The sequence below is a fragment of the Trachypithecus francoisi genome, unplaced genomic scaffold (genome assembly GCF_009764315.1).
Source record: "Trachypithecus francoisi isolate TF-2019V2 unplaced genomic scaffold, Tfra_2.0 Lachesis_group17, whole genome shotgun sequence".
Lineage (NCBI taxonomy): Eukaryota > Metazoa > Chordata > Mammalia > Primates > Cercopithecidae > Trachypithecus > Trachypithecus francoisi.
This window is the reverse complement of record NW_022681462.1, coordinates 63,888,763-63,904,382: the sequence shown is the minus strand read 5'-3', so window position 1 is coordinate 63,904,382 and position 15,620 is coordinate 63,888,763. Positions and strand designations below refer to the sequence as shown.

Genomic DNA, 15,620 nt, shown 5'->3' with positions numbered 1-15,620 from the left:
AATTTTAAGGACATATATATGAGATAGGCTGGGTCCAGCAAGAAATTTGGAAACTTAAAATAGGTTAAATTCATTAGCCTGAATGGACTCACTTGGCCTGTATCAAAATTCATTCTAGAATCTAGAATTCAGTTCTTAAGGGAACATGACTACACAGAACTACTATAAACTACAATTTCTTATTATTACATGGACAAACATCCAGAAAAATAAGCTTGAAGCTCAGATGGCAAATCTGATAGTACCACTTGTTTGAGTCCTCGTTCTGAAACTGAAGTATGCTATAACGTCACTGACAGAAAAACAACCACCACGTAAGTTTGCTGGACAGACATTTCTATGGGACATCCATCAATCATAAAACTATCTACTTTGAGATACCAAGAAACACGTACTCCTAACTCTCATATACATTCCTCAATACATACACCTGTAAAATCATAAATGTGTTTCATACAATCTGGAATTGTTAACACAACCACGAGTGACAACTATCTATTCATCTATCAGTAGCTTTAAACTTAGTCTCGTAACTTACACTAAGTAACTTTGTAATCCCAGAGAGTATACTTAAACAACAAAAGAAAGATGACAAATACTGATTTCTTTTTTATTGGAATAAAGTACTTTAACCTTATACATTGTTAGTGAAGTGGCAATTTATGTAAAGGGCCTTCCTTATTGAAATGCTCTCAAATCTGAAATCACTACAGAAAAGAGGGGCTGTGGGGGGAGAAAAAAGTTTAAAAAAGAAAAAACAAACAAAAACCAAACTGAACTCCTTTAAAACAAACTCTCTTACAAATCCTAAGCAGATGTTCAATATGGGAAGAAACCAATTCAAGAGAAGCCATCATCTTCACAAAAATTATTCTGTTAAGAGAACCAGCACTTGAAAGAGCTAAATTTTTTTTTCTGTTCATCATCTATAAATGAGGAATCTTCAAGGAGACTGGTGTTGCAATTACAACTAATCCTCCCCAAAAAATTAACTGTGTTGAAGGCTTTGTAATTTCCCTAGGTACAATTTAGCTGTCACTTACTTTAAAATTTACTCAAACATGCGTTCCGAACAGCACTAACTTCACATGTCAAGTGCTTTCCAGCCAATTGAGTCTAAACTGGAAGTCGGTGTTAAACAACTGAATGATTAGACAAGATAGCTCATTTCCCTGCTCTTTTGTTCAGAATAAAATGCCACATTTACATTATCAGGCTCAACAGGATTTTCTGACAGAGGGAGAAAAAACCCTACTGCACACTGTCCGTACTAAGCACATGAAGCCTGTCATTTACCAATCATCCTTCAAAAAGCAATAGCCATGAATGTAACTTAATTACGACCCAATGATCCTTGACGAAAAATCATCTTATCACTGTCCTGTTCCCCTAGGGCAAATGAACCACTTTTTGTCCTTTGGCACTGATGATGCTAAATTCTTAATTGCAATAATGGAGTAAAAGAGCCAAACCTCCTTAATTTCCTTTCAGCGCATAAGGAGTTTTACTCTAGAAGGCAAGCATTCCTATAAATAATAAAAGTATCCAGTACAAATGAACATGCTAAAATTGAAGGGGAGCATGTATAACAGAATCATCAACATTTAAAAAAGCCTATTTCCCATTTATGTATCATATTAGTGTTACCAGTGAGTTCCAAAAACATTGTTACAAGTTCATCTTAGAGAAATTGTGACCTTTATGAAGAACTCAAGATTAATTTAGCAAGAGTTCTGGGAGGAGAGCATATATGAAGTTCATGATACACTTAAATGAAATGCATATGTACATATACAGATTATAACACAAACCAGCACAAAAAAATCCTTAATGAAAAGCAGAAATTAAAGCTGCTTTGATCACTTGCACTAACACAATCCAGTTAAACAGCTTCAGTTATTTTTTAATGCATGCAATGAAACCAAAATGGATCAGGTATAAAACAAGTGAATCTGAAACTGCATCATACAAATTTTTATGCTTTAAAATCTGATGGCCCAGACTTTATTAATTTCATTTCCTTGACCATAACATGAAGACTAATAAAAAACTCTTTTAACCTATTTTAAAGCATTTCTTTTTCCTTAATGTGACGGATTGCTATCATCTCCATGAATCAGGCATGATTTCAATAAAATAAATACATTTTAAGACAAAATACTTACAAAAGAAAATGTTTGAAATAATATTCATTTGAACTACATGTAAAATATGTGGCTTAGAGACTGTAATGTAATGTAAATGAAACACAAAAATTTTGTTCAACTGCAAATTTTTTTTCCATTCAATGCAAGTATTTTCATTTTGATAATACAAAAGCAGGTAGCTTACCAACTTCTCTATAATTTTCCAAATCTGTTATTGTTTTGGAATTCCCTTGGCAAATGAATAAAAACAAAATGTATTTTTTCCATACCCATAAAGCATTTTTACATTGTCTAAGTAACACAAACATAGTATTAATATCTCCTGTGTTTTGTCCAATGCTGGAAAAGTCAGTTCAGAATTAAGATCCACTGAATCTTAAAGAGATTATCTAAGGAACTCAGTCTCATGGATTTGCTCCAGAATTACAACATGAAAGTGATATTCTCTTTAGAGTCTTTTGCAGTGACACGCCAAAAAGATGCCTGCCTTTGAATGAAAGGGTGAAGATTTATGATGATGTTTAAAAATGTTTTTTATAATTTTATCACAAGTTTGAAAAAAAAAAAAAAGCTCATTTGCCAGATGAGCTCATACCTGCTGAGGTCAATTACATGATATTACTGAAGATTATGCACATTTAATCAAATCAAATACACATAGACTTTTTGGCAGGCCAGTGTGGTTAATCCTAGCACTTGTCATGATTCTGAATTAATTAGCTATCTTCCATCAGTTGGAGAAAACACAATTGAGAAAAAGTTTCAAAGTCAGGGTTTTACGCCAGCATTTCCCCTATGAATGTTTCTGCTGTTTTCTGCAATTTTATAAACATACAATTTCCTTTATCTTTTTTTATTATTGTCCTGACTCTGCAAGAGTCAACAGCCCTTTTTATTAGGAGAGATGAAACTGAAAGACCTCATCATGGAGACTGCACTGGCAAAGTAGTTTAAAAAAAAAAAAAAAAACTAGGCAAATAAAAATAGAATAATTAAAATAAAATAAAAATAGAAGATATACGTATCTGAAAGTAGTAAAACACCAAAAACGAAAAGACACTAATTTAGATTTCTTTAGCTCAATTAGCAGGGAGAGCCAAATTTGACTGAGACACAGAAATATCTGACTTCAGGATATAATCAGAAGCACAGAGGATGCTCTAGGTTAACATCTGAATTCCACACCGTTTCCATTTTCCCATGGTAAGCTCTCCTTGGTTCATGAGCCCCATCTGCAGACCTCTTTTGGAAAGTTTTCACTTCTCCTCTGTCTTCAAAGTATTTCTATTTGTAAGATACTTTTCTATGATGGCCTCATTTTCACTGTTAATTATTTTATTTTTGCCCGGTAGTGTAGGAGGGTCTAATTCTTCTGGGCACTGGGCCCATTTCTTTCAAATCCTTCTGTAGAGGTGCATATGCAATTTGCAGAAATGGGTCTTTTAAGCAATCAAAAAAATTCTAATAGGAAGCATATTAATTATAGGATTTCTATATAAAGTTGGCTGTGAATATGATAACTCAGTAACACAGTCATTATTTGAATCACTATTTCGTTAACAGGATGTAATGCTGAGACTGTGGAGGTTAAGATTTGGCCAATCATCTAACATGGTAATTGTTTTTGATTGGATGGCAAAGGAATGATTTCATGTGTGCATGCATATATACACACATTTCTTAACAGAAAGTTAGTTAAAAGAGATGGTTTTTATTATACATTTAAAATTCAACACTAAATCATTTATTATATTCAATTAATTATACTCTCTAATAAAGAAAGAAAAACTACCAGAAATTTGGGGAAAACATGAGAACCGTTAAAATACATATTTTTCTCCTGGCATCGACAGGACAATGTCCACACTACATCGACAGTGAGATATTTCTGTGTTTCAGTCAAATTTGGCTCTGCCCTGTTAACTGAAATCAAGAAATCTAAATTAGTATATTTTCGTTTTCGGAGTTTCATTACTTTCAGATACATATATCTTCTATTTTATTTTATTTTAATTATTATCTTCTATTTTTGTTTGCCTAGGATTTTCTAATACTACTTTGCCAGTGCAGTCGCCATGTAATGCAGATTACAAACTATATTAAGCTATGAAAAAGCTGACAAAGATGATCTAGGAAATTTAAAAAGCAAAACAAAACAAAAACAAATACAAAAGAAAAAGGTAAGTTATGCTTAGTCATCTTACTAAAATGTTTCATTCATTACAAAATAGACTGATTGTATGATTTACATTGCAAATAATGCCTTAAATTGAGCACCAACAAGAGCATTTCAAATGGAAAAATTACCAAACTCAGTAAACTTTGCCCTATCAGCAAAATTCATCTCCTACAACATTTATCAAAGCCAGAAATAACTGTAATGGTATATGTATTTAAAATACTTTGTGAAGAAAAGGAGCACTGAAGATGCTTCTACACTTATTACCTGAATAACTAACAGTCAAGACACATACTCAAAAGCCCCAGAAGATCCTTTTTTCTTATATTTATTAATAACACTTTTCAGGCTCAAAACTGGGAAAAACTAGATTCAATTTCAAGTAATCATATGCTCCTACAAAACAGCACCAGGGACCATCCCATTGATACATAAAGCCACAGGACCACAGTGATTTTAAACGTCACGGAGTTCGTATTAGTCCTCTTACTCTGTGGCAAATGACCTCTAAGGAATCCCCATCATGAGAGTATTTACAAACTATAATCCGAAAATTATTAGACTCATTCTTTTAATGCCAACATTTAAAAATTCAAAATTCAATTAACTTACTTTTCCAGGTATACAGTGACCAATGGGAAACTTATGTTGGTGGATGGTTTTGCTAACCCTAGAGTCACAATGGCTTCATGCAACTGTTTTACTGTTTCAATTTCACCTCTTAAAGCTGCGCCATTTAGGATGTGGAAAAAGGACAAGACTGTTGAATCTTTGATAGGAACATCCTTCTTTTTCATCTCCTTCAGAATGTTAATAGCATCTACAATGAAGTAACACAAAAGACCCTTAGGTAATTTCATGTAGGGAAAACAAACTGCTATTAAAACAGCATTTCAAGCCCAGCAGGAATGTAAATTCTAGTGTATAATGCCGATTTCAAGTTAATTACTACTTGCATTTCTAAACGAGACTACAATTATAAATCCACAATAGCATGGTTTTATCATTTCCCTGCAACTTTGACTACAAATTATAGATAGGGACTGTGTCCCCACTCTGTACCACATAACCCTGTACGGTCTGCCCTATAGCTGTAAGATCCTCCTAAATGGATGCTTTTATCGTTCAGAGCTAACATCTGCTAAATCACACCATTGTTTCTTCAGCAGATGGCTTGTCAGGAGGCCAGATAATAAAGATGTGTTTACACTGTATATACAGCCAGACTAATGGTCTGATACCGATAGGGCCTGTTTGCTATGTCGATACTAATTAGCCAGCCAGAGCCAATGAAAGCTTTCCAAAAGACTGCATGTTAATACATTAGATTCATTAAGCTTCATTAGGAAGGCAGAAACAAACATTTTAGGATATGGAATAAGTGCATTTTTACAATGTTGTTCTTAATTATTACACAGACAAAATGTTTTGACCACTTTACAAAAAGTGATTTAAAAAAAAAAAGATAATCCTTATAGTTAGAAAGGTGTCCTAGGAAAAAATTCAATGTTCTAATAAACGATTTTCTCTGTACATTTTTCCCTATAATAAAATTAAAACAATCTTTTCTGAAAATCTAAGGAAAAGAGGAAGGCTAGAAAGGAAGTTTCAAAATAAAGTCAAATCAGAAAGTTAAGAAACAAGCAAATAGTATGAATGTATTATCAAGTGTAATTAATTTTATTAGGCTTAACATTATCTCAACAATGAGAAAATCTGAGTATGCAAATCAGCTGTGTAATCAGCTAAGCTTTTTCCATGAACCATTAAATAAAAACCTTAATTAAAATAAAAACTTTAAAGTATATATTTTGTTAATGTTATTAAAAAGTAAGGCAAAGACTACTGCAAAATCCAGAAGCATATATTAGGTTACGTTTATAGGTTTTACGTTCAGGCTTCAGACCTTCTTAAGCAAAAACAAAGCCATTAGTGCAGGCATATAAGCAAATTGTGCCATAAGTCATGATCTTCAAACTCAATCCAAACAGCAATGCTAATAAAAACTAGCTGCAGAAATGCAAAAAAGCACTGAGCTGTGCAAATGTAAATGACAAGCTTGCCAATCCATTAAAACTAATGGCCTACACTGTCCATGCAGCTCTGGTTGGATTCACATGCAAATTTGTATGCAAAGTGTTCAAGCACTTTGCAGGACATGATATCCATTAATATCAATTCACGTGTTATTCCAGTGGCAAGATACTCGCATCACATATTTCCTTCATGTGCTGAGGCTTACCTTGGAGCTTGCCATGCTTTGCCAATACTCTTACAAGGCCTACATACTTGCTGGTGTCAAGGACAGCAGATGAATCTAAGCGGTCACTAAAAATTAAAGCCACATTTATATTATTTTAAAAGTCAACTAACTGCTAAAAGAACAGCAACATCCATTTAATCACTTTTCAAAAGCACATCAGAAGACCTGAACTAATGTTGGCCTCTACACTTCAGTTAGGATTTCTTTTTGAAGTCATATACAAGTTCACATGAAATTATATTCAAAGTGACTAGTGAAGTAAAAGTCTAACACTACATATATATTGCATCACTCCATCTGCAAAAGATACTTTAAGTGATTCTAACCTTCACCACGAATAATGAAATACCCAAAAAGACATTTTTACTTGAAAAATCTAACAGGATTGGAAACCGAAGGTACCTGAGAAATGGAGAGAATTTTATTTACACTACAATATAGAAAGGGAAATGTTATCAAGCCTCATGAAACAGTCACCATCACCACTGTTGTGATATGGAGATATATAATCAATGGAAAAAAATCTTTGGTTCTAAGGACTAGAATGTCTTATACTTAAACAAAGACAACTTGCGGAACATAAGCTACAATTAATTAAAGAGCCTTATAATATGAAATTTCAAAAACACTGACAACAAAAGAATTTTTTAAAATGACAGTATATAATAGAGTAATATTCCATCTAGATAATCTATCAAGGTCTGTAGAGCAGAATAAATGTTGACAACTTGTTTTGGTGCCAGGGTACTCACAATTCTTCTTTCAAGTTCAAGGCATCTTCTGCATTATCATGTCGACAGCATAAATTTATTAAAGCTGCATAACCACTGATAACCATGTCTGATTCATATTTTGCTTTCAATTCAAGGGCTTTTTGCATATTCTAAAATACAGCATAGAAGTGAAAAAGAAGAAATCAGTGTGAAGGTAAAAATGTCACATTTTTAGCTTTAATGTTCAGAGTTTAGAAAAAGTTAATAGTACTTTAAAAATAAATGGTTTCATGTTAACAACCTGACTGCCCCTTGGTATTTTTATTCACCTCTAAAAAGTGGGCAAGTCTTATACATGTAGGGGTTAAAAGATGTGTTATCTATAATATAAAATGGCCATTGTTTATGCCAAATTTGATGTTTTAGGCTTTGTGTATGGTATTATTTTAAAAAGACTTCCAGATTAAGTAATTCCTAAATCAAACCCTAATCACAGTCTAATTTCAGGATGCAGAATTATGTTATCATTGAGAAGTTTCTCAGTCTAGTTTAGTATCCAAGTAATGTGAAGAAATATTTTAGAATTTAACAGTAGCAGGTTATAATCATAAAATTAGCCATGATATTTTTTCCTAAAACTACAAGCTTATGGCTCAATTATATTGAACTAGAAACTGACAAACAGTCTAGTGATATCCCACAAATTGCAGACATACACTAAAATGAACACCAAGTACAGCTGGACGCCCGCTGAAAAAAGGCAAGGGACCCTTTATCTCAGAAAGAGCTTTTTTCCAGCAGGAAAATGGAATTTCAATCCCTGCATTAACAACCTAGTAATATTTGACTTGCAAATGACTACTGCGTGTATCAGTTGCTTGACAATCTAGATATAAGAGACCGGAGCCATGGCTTGAAAGGACATTTGGCATGTATGATAAACCTATCACGGCTGTTACTATCATTCACTTTGCAGATTATCATAAACAAACTACAGCAACCCGAAAACATGCCATTCAAGGTGTAGCTGAAATTAGTTAACCTTTCATTTAATTGCATTCTTTACAAGCCTGAAGTATAATGATCAATCGTAAAAATCATAAATATTATATTTGGTTTTTCTTATTGTTATCTATCAATAATTTTTTGCCTTAATAACATTTAAGTATTAAAACAAATGTTACCTCTTGGGAACAAAGTGCTAATATGAGTTGCTTTAGGACATCTCTTATAGGTTGATCTTCAGCTTTTAATGTTTCAAGTCTAGACTCCAATTCAGATGACCTAAGTCGCAGAGTCTACAGAAAAGAAAAAAGAAAAGAAAAATTTCCTGAAAAAGGAAAGCTATCCCTTGTGTCACTTTTCCCTTTAAACTGACTTTCCTTTCTACTTTCCTAAATGTCATAAATGCTATCAGGGATATGAATTGGGGATCCATGGATGGACTCCAGAGGTTTACAAATCTCTTGAGATTATATGCAAATTTCTTAACTATGTTGACTTTTCTGAGATGGGAAACAGGTTTTACCAACTTCTCAGAGGTATACAAGATGATAAAAATGTGAGCAATCACTGGTTTTATAAGTACACAATCCAGAATACTCATTAAATATGGTTACTATAGCACGTAGTACCTTGTCAAAATCCTACTTACTTTTCGAGAGTCTAAATCCTCACTGTCAACCAACATATAAGCACCCTAAAATTGAAATTCAAATTAGCACAGAATTAGAAAACATACACAGAAACACATCAGCAAACATCAAACTAAATTTTGTAAGTCTTACCTCATATTACTATTTTTCATCTTTCCAAAATTTTAGACATTCTTTTCATACTTTATTAATGTAATTAATGTTTTAAATATATTTATGAATATATAAATAGTATTTATGAACAATCAATGAAAAGCTTTGTTTTAATGGCTGTCATTGAAATAAATTTTTTTTCTGGCCAAAAGCATCATATTTAAATAAAATTTTAACATGCTATTATATATAAATTAAGCATTTTATCCAGTTGATTGCTATTTCACACACCTTAATCAATTCAGGAACATGGTAGCTATCCAGTAGATTACGAATGCCTCTGTAGATATTTTCAGGAATTTTTACATTCTGTGAGAAGGGAAGAAGGGGGGGAAAAACCTGAGTTTTAGACAACTAAACTGAAATTTGTCTAACAGAAATTATCTCAGACATAATTTAAGTCTCCAACTCTTGCATGTCATTGAGAAGTGGTCTGGTTGTACTTAAAAGCAGCAATTTCAAATCTAATAGTTACATGTCAGGCAGGACAGGCATTATATAGCAAAAAATGAAATGGTACCATCTCCTTCAGCTGATGGAAGTATTGTCTCAAATGCTCCTCCTTGGCCTGTACCTCTGAGTCACTCATGCTGTCAATCAAGTTATAAAGAAAATAGCCAACAGCTTCTGTGGAAAAAAACAAGAGAAAGCATTCCACTAAAATTACCGAGACTGTCATGTTATCAAGATTAATTTATAAGAAATCATTTTGGTGTGAGATGTCACCCTGATGAGAGGCTCTGAAATGGCAACAATGATCACTGAGGCATAGAGATTATGTGGTTTGGGAGCACATATCTAACTGGTGAGTGAAAGGAATATTAATTATTTTCAGACCGAGTGACAGCTTTTCAGTACTGAATCTTACTTCAATCTATTTTTTTTCCACCACTCTGTGACAGAAGTGGTTCTGCCCAAGGCCTTACCCCTTTCCTGTCCAAATCACAAGTAATAAGAATAAATAAATGTCTTGTACACATTTCTATACTATTTTGTTTGTGGACAATATTTAGGGAAGCACATAAAATTAGAAAGCATTATTAAATGTTGATTATAGAAAGTTAAATAATTTTAATAAGCAGATACAGTAATCCTGTGGAGAGCTACCTATTAGCCAATGAAAAACCAAGATTAACAAAGATGTTTTGTAACAACAGTAATTTTCCTTTGCATTCAAGCATAAAATGTATAGGGCCATGTTACAATAATACCTAGGATAGAAATGTAAATTTTCAAGAAGGGTACCATCTTACAGAAAACTATATATTCTAAACTTCATTATGTGAAAAATGAAAATCATTAAATGTCAAAACAATGTATTTGGGACAATAAATTATATTTAAGTGGAAATCCACAAGAACCTTCCCTACATTTTATGTTTAAAATTAACTACACCTGCAAAATATTAAAAGCACATAAATACTAAGAATCACTGATTTTTAAGCCTATTTCCATAGGTGTTAGAAGAAACATTTCCCCAATATCCGAAAAGAAAAAGCCTCCCAACTCCGTCTTTAGAAATAATAATTGTAACAAAACCAAACACCTCAGATATTAAAATGTTGTAATCAATATAAAGACTTATAACCAAATGTTTTCAAATTTCACTTTTAAAAATAAAGTGTTTACTGCTGTAATCCTCCTAACCCATCATTACACAGAAGAATGGATTTGTGGATAAGTTACAATCATCGAAATTGAAACGCTACCCGTTGGTCCTGGAGGCTCCTGGCAATAACGTCCATCCTTGTACAACAATTCTGTTATCTGGTAAGACAGAAAAATCGTGCATTGCAGCAAGAGAAGCAAACAAAAACAAATATAATCTGAAATTGAATTCTTGAAATAATAAAACCTCTCCCCAGTAAGGTATTATTCTATATCATAGTAATTCAAAACCATCCCCACCTGCCAAGGAGATTGTTTTGTTTTAAATAATAGGTTTGTCTTTTAAAAACAAAAACAAATCCATGTTGAAGGAAAACTGCAATGTTTTGTGAAATGCCACAAAGACTCTAAACTGATTTATAAAGTGATATATAAACATCACTTTGCATGAATTGTTATAAACAGAAAAGAGCTTATAGGAATTATTGACCAATATTATTCCTCATTATATTGTTTTTGGTCTTGTTGACACTGCACTGGTTTCCTCATTTTGTATTAAGTTTTACTGAAATACAAAGCAAAATATCCTGAACTGCTACATGACTTACATTTTTTAGATACTTAATAACAATTTCCATTCCTCTTAATGAGACTAAAACAAAAGGGGTCTAAAGATTAAAGTGTCTATTCTTATGGATTCATTTTTTTTTAATTTCCAACTTTTATTTTAAGTTCAGGGGTACATGTGCAGGATGTGCAGGATTGTCACATAGGTAAATGTGTGCCACGGTGGTTTGCTGCACAGATCATCCTATCACCTAGGTATTATGCCCAGCATTCATTAGCTGTTCTTCCTGATCCTCTCCCTCCTCCCAGTGGATTCTTATCCGTTGAATTCACAAACACTAAAAGACACACGTAACAATTATTTTTCAACATTAACTGTCAGCAAAATTTTAAAAGAAAACCAAATATAGGTTTCATGATAAAAATTATTACATAACCTATGGTATTGGCTTGTGACGTTAAAAACACCTTATGATTTGCAATATGAGGGGGACTTACCTTGCTCCAAAGATTTATATTCATAGACCTGCAGAGGGCAGCAAAGGATCGAAAATAAGCCCAGGTTTAAAAAACATTAAGTTAAAATGCATACTTGTAATATGTACAGATCAAAGTATTAAAATTAATAAGTAAATAAATGTTTGCTGTATCAGGATGAATTTTCAGGACAAGGTAATATAGAAAGGCTGACACTTACCCATTTCAAATATTCAAAATAGGCCAGGCTTGGTGGCTCAGACCTGCAACCCCAGCACTTTGGGAGGCCAAGGCAGGCGGATCATCTGAGGTCAGGAGTTTGAGATCAGCCTGACCAACATGGTGAAACCCCGTCTCTACTAAAAATACAAAAATTAGCCGGGCGTGTTGGTGGATGCCCGTAATCCAGGCTACTTGGGAGGCTGAGGCAGGAGAAATGCCTGAACCCAGGAGGCGGAGGTTGCAGTGAGCCGAGATCCCGCCACTGCATTCCAGCCTGGCAGACAGAGTGAGTCTCAAAGTGACCGCCCACAGATTGCTTGTTACTTGTAATGAAAAAAATAGTGACTACATAATGGAGAAATCCCAACACCTGGACCGGGTGGTCAAAACTAATGTGCCTTTAAATATAATTCCGTGAGAAGACAGAGTATCACTCATGTCGTCTTCCAGCAGGGGATTACTTGAAGCTATAAAGAATAAAATACAGTAAAATCAGATAAAAATTAGGTATCTTTTTCGGTTAGGCTACAAAGAGCTTTAATTCCAAGGAATTTTGGCCTGCCAGTAGCCTACCACATTTGAAAAACAGGACAAGGAAAGTAGGGAAAAATCAGAGTTTGCAAGAAAGCGAGAGGCTAATGTGCCAAAGTGCATAATATTAAGTGGTAAAACTTGGAATGGTTCCTTTGCTGTATCCTGGACCCATTTGGGCATTTGATGAATTCTGCTTCTCAACTAGGATTAATTTTGTCAGGTATGATATTATGGTGGTTATGTTGTTTTATTTAAAATAAGTTCTGAGATATATACTAAAGTATTTATGGGTAGATGACAAAGATCCATAGTTAGTTTTAATGGTCCAGGAAAGAAAGAGACAGAAGGGGAATGGTAAAACAGGACTGCCAAAATCTTGGCTGTTAAAGCTGGGGGATGGGTACATGGGAGTTGTACTTTAAAAAAATAAACACATATCATGTCCAGTCTAAATTTTGTACTTCTATTTTAACTCTCAACATTAGTAAGCTGGGCTTCCTCTTTTTTTTTCTTTTTGTTTTTAGTTACTTTAACCATATATTTTTATCAAAGTATCAACTTACTGTCAAATAAAAAATAGTTAAGGCTGGCCGTGGTGACTTACACCTGTAATCCCAGCACTTTGGGAGGCTGAGGCGGGTGGATCACCTGAGGTCGAGAGTTCAAGACCAGCCTGACCAACATGGAGAAACCCCATCTCTACTAAAAATACAAAATTAGCCAGGTGTGGTGGTGCATGCCAGTAATCCCAGCTACTCAGGAGGCTGAGGCAGGAGAATGGCTTGAACCCGGGAGGCGGAGGTTGCTGTGAGCTGAGATCGCGCCATTGCACTCCAGCCTGGGCAACAAGAGTGAAACTCCATCTCAAAAAAAAAAAAAAAGTTACAATATTAAGTTGCCCTCAAACTTGGCATGAAGTATCTAAGGAAGACATGGAGATAAACTTTCAAAATTTCACATATACCTAAAACAACTGAAAATGTCTAAAAGCACTACCTTGAATGTGAAGCTTCATGGTGAATGGCACAGGTTTGAAACCAAAACAAAAATATACAGAATCCTTCAAAACCAGGTTATTGTAAGGAATAGTTACCAGTTCCCAATCCGATGCAATCTGACTTCTGGCCCCAAATTCCACTGAAACTACTCATGCTAAAATTACCAGTGATTTTAATTCAAAATTCAACTAACATCTTTTTGGTCCTCTTTGACTAAGTTTTGGAATTTGTGGTGTTGTTAGCCATTATCTGCTAGGTGCTACTCAATCTCTTTCAGTAACTGTCCTTCCCTACGTGCCCCTTAAAAGTGACCCAGACTTTGTACTGGGTCCTAAGTGCATTATATTTTTTACCTTTTTTTTTTTTTTTTTTGAGACGGGGAGTCTTGCTCTGCCACCCAGGCTGGAGTGCAGTGGCCGGATCTCAGCTCACTGCAAGCTCCGCCTCCCGGGTTTACGCCATTCTCCTGCCTCAGCCTCCCGAGTAGCTGGGACTACAGGCGCCCGCCACCTTGCCCGGCTAGTTTTTTGTATTTTTTTAAGTAGAGACAGGGTTTCACTGTATTAGCCAGGATGGTCTCGATCTCCTGACCTCGTGATCCGCCCGTCTCGGCCTCCCAAAGTGCTGGGATTACAGGCTTGAGCCACCACGCCCAGCCTATATTTTTTATCTTAAAGACAATCCTGCATATACATATTTAAGTTCTTTGTTTCCCAGAAGAGGAAACAAATTTGGTAAGGCGATGTAAAATACCTTCAACTGGAAATTCCACAGTTCCCTCAAAGGATCCCATAAAGTGTGAAGGATCTGCTAATGTTTCCTGTCTCCCTATATAGCCTGTATTATCCCCTTTGAATATATGTCAATCTTAACTTCATCATGTAAACCTTTCAATGGCTCGAAGCCATGTGACTCAAGGTCCAAATATCCTAATTTAGAATGAGACTACTCACAAAGACCCCTAGGCTACCATTTTGGCTTTATTTCTTCTCATTATTTCATAGTTTCTTAAGCTACTACCAATCTACTTACACTTCCCCAGAACCCCTGCTCTTTCAGCCTCAATGTCTCTGCCTGAAAAACCCTTCCCTTCCCCTCTACAAATTCAATATGCATTTCAGCAATTTCTCTGCAGCTCCTGCCCTGATTCATCCCTTCCCCAACCTTGGCAGAAGACAGAGTACCTTCTATAAACATTCACAGTTACGAAGACTAGTTTACCGTTGCTTTCTTATTTTCATACTGTGAACAACGCTGGTGTAGGAAGTTTCCTATTCATATTTAAACGGTCCATTATGTAGCATTCATAGCCCTTGGCACACACTAATGAGAACTAATATTTTCTGGGCACTCACAAATGCATTAAACAGTTTTCTAAGCACTTTGACTTATTTAATGGTCCTAACATCTTCACTTTAAGCGCAATTATCAGAACCATTATAAAGATGAAGAACTGAGGAGCAAAGTAGTTTTAAAACTTATGCAGGCATTTTCTGAGTAAGCTGTGGATGCGAGACTAACAATTTCCATCTAAATTTGGTCCTTTTCCAATACCCCACTGCAATAAAAAGATTTTTTTCAATGACACATAAAATAACTGGGAAGTATATGTAACTAGAAATAAATATTACAGACAGAGAAGTGATAACCAATTTAGTAGTAAAGAGAATGTCAAAATCTCAAGACATCAGTGAAGAAATCTAGAACCAAACTTATACAATCAAATCTCCATTACCAAGGTAGAAGAAACGAGACTACACTCGGAAGGTCCCTTAGATCCTCTCCCTCAGCTGGGAGGCTACACCCCTCCCTCCAACAGCAGCAGCAGACACCTGGAGGATTCTTCTCTGAAGGGTAAAAGAGTCAATCCCTAGAGAACTGAGAATTAAGTAACTATACACTCTACACGATAAACACAGGAGTCTCTAGTACTCTCCCTCATGCAGTGTCCTGGAAGACATTTCATTGGGGAATGCTCCATCCTATGAGGAAAGACACAAAGATACAATGACAATCTCAACAGCCACTCAGCGATCCCTAGAACAAGGCACCAAGTCAACACACCCCACTAACAAACTCAGAGCTTCGGATGGCTTTTTGCATT

General features: G+C 34.9%; 1 protein-coding gene across 1 annotated transcript in view; it reads right to left on the bottom strand.

Annotated features, from left to right (window-relative positions):
• LRPPRC (leucine rich pentatricopeptide repeat containing) overlaps window positions 1–15,620 on the bottom strand; it is a 121,295-nt gene that overhangs the window by 54,344 nt on the left and 51,331 nt on the right. Inside the window, exons 15-23 of the mRNA XM_033175848.1 lie at window positions 11,784–11,811; window positions 10,820–10,877; window positions 9,631–9,737; window positions 9,342–9,419; window positions 8,957–9,001; window positions 8,487–8,600; window positions 7,342–7,472; window positions 6,569–6,654; window positions 4,939–5,146 (exon numbers count right to left, since the gene is read on the bottom strand). Of these exons, the coding sequence (XP_033031739.1) occupies window positions 4,939–5,146; window positions 6,569–6,654; window positions 7,342–7,472; window positions 8,487–8,600; window positions 8,957–9,001; window positions 9,342–9,419; window positions 9,631–9,737; window positions 10,820–10,877; window positions 11,784–11,811 (855 nt within the window). The remainder of the gene's footprint in view (window positions 1–4,938; window positions 5,147–6,568; window positions 6,655–7,341; window positions 7,473–8,486; window positions 8,601–8,956; window positions 9,002–9,341; window positions 9,420–9,630; window positions 9,738–10,819; window positions 10,878–11,783; window positions 11,812–15,620) is intronic.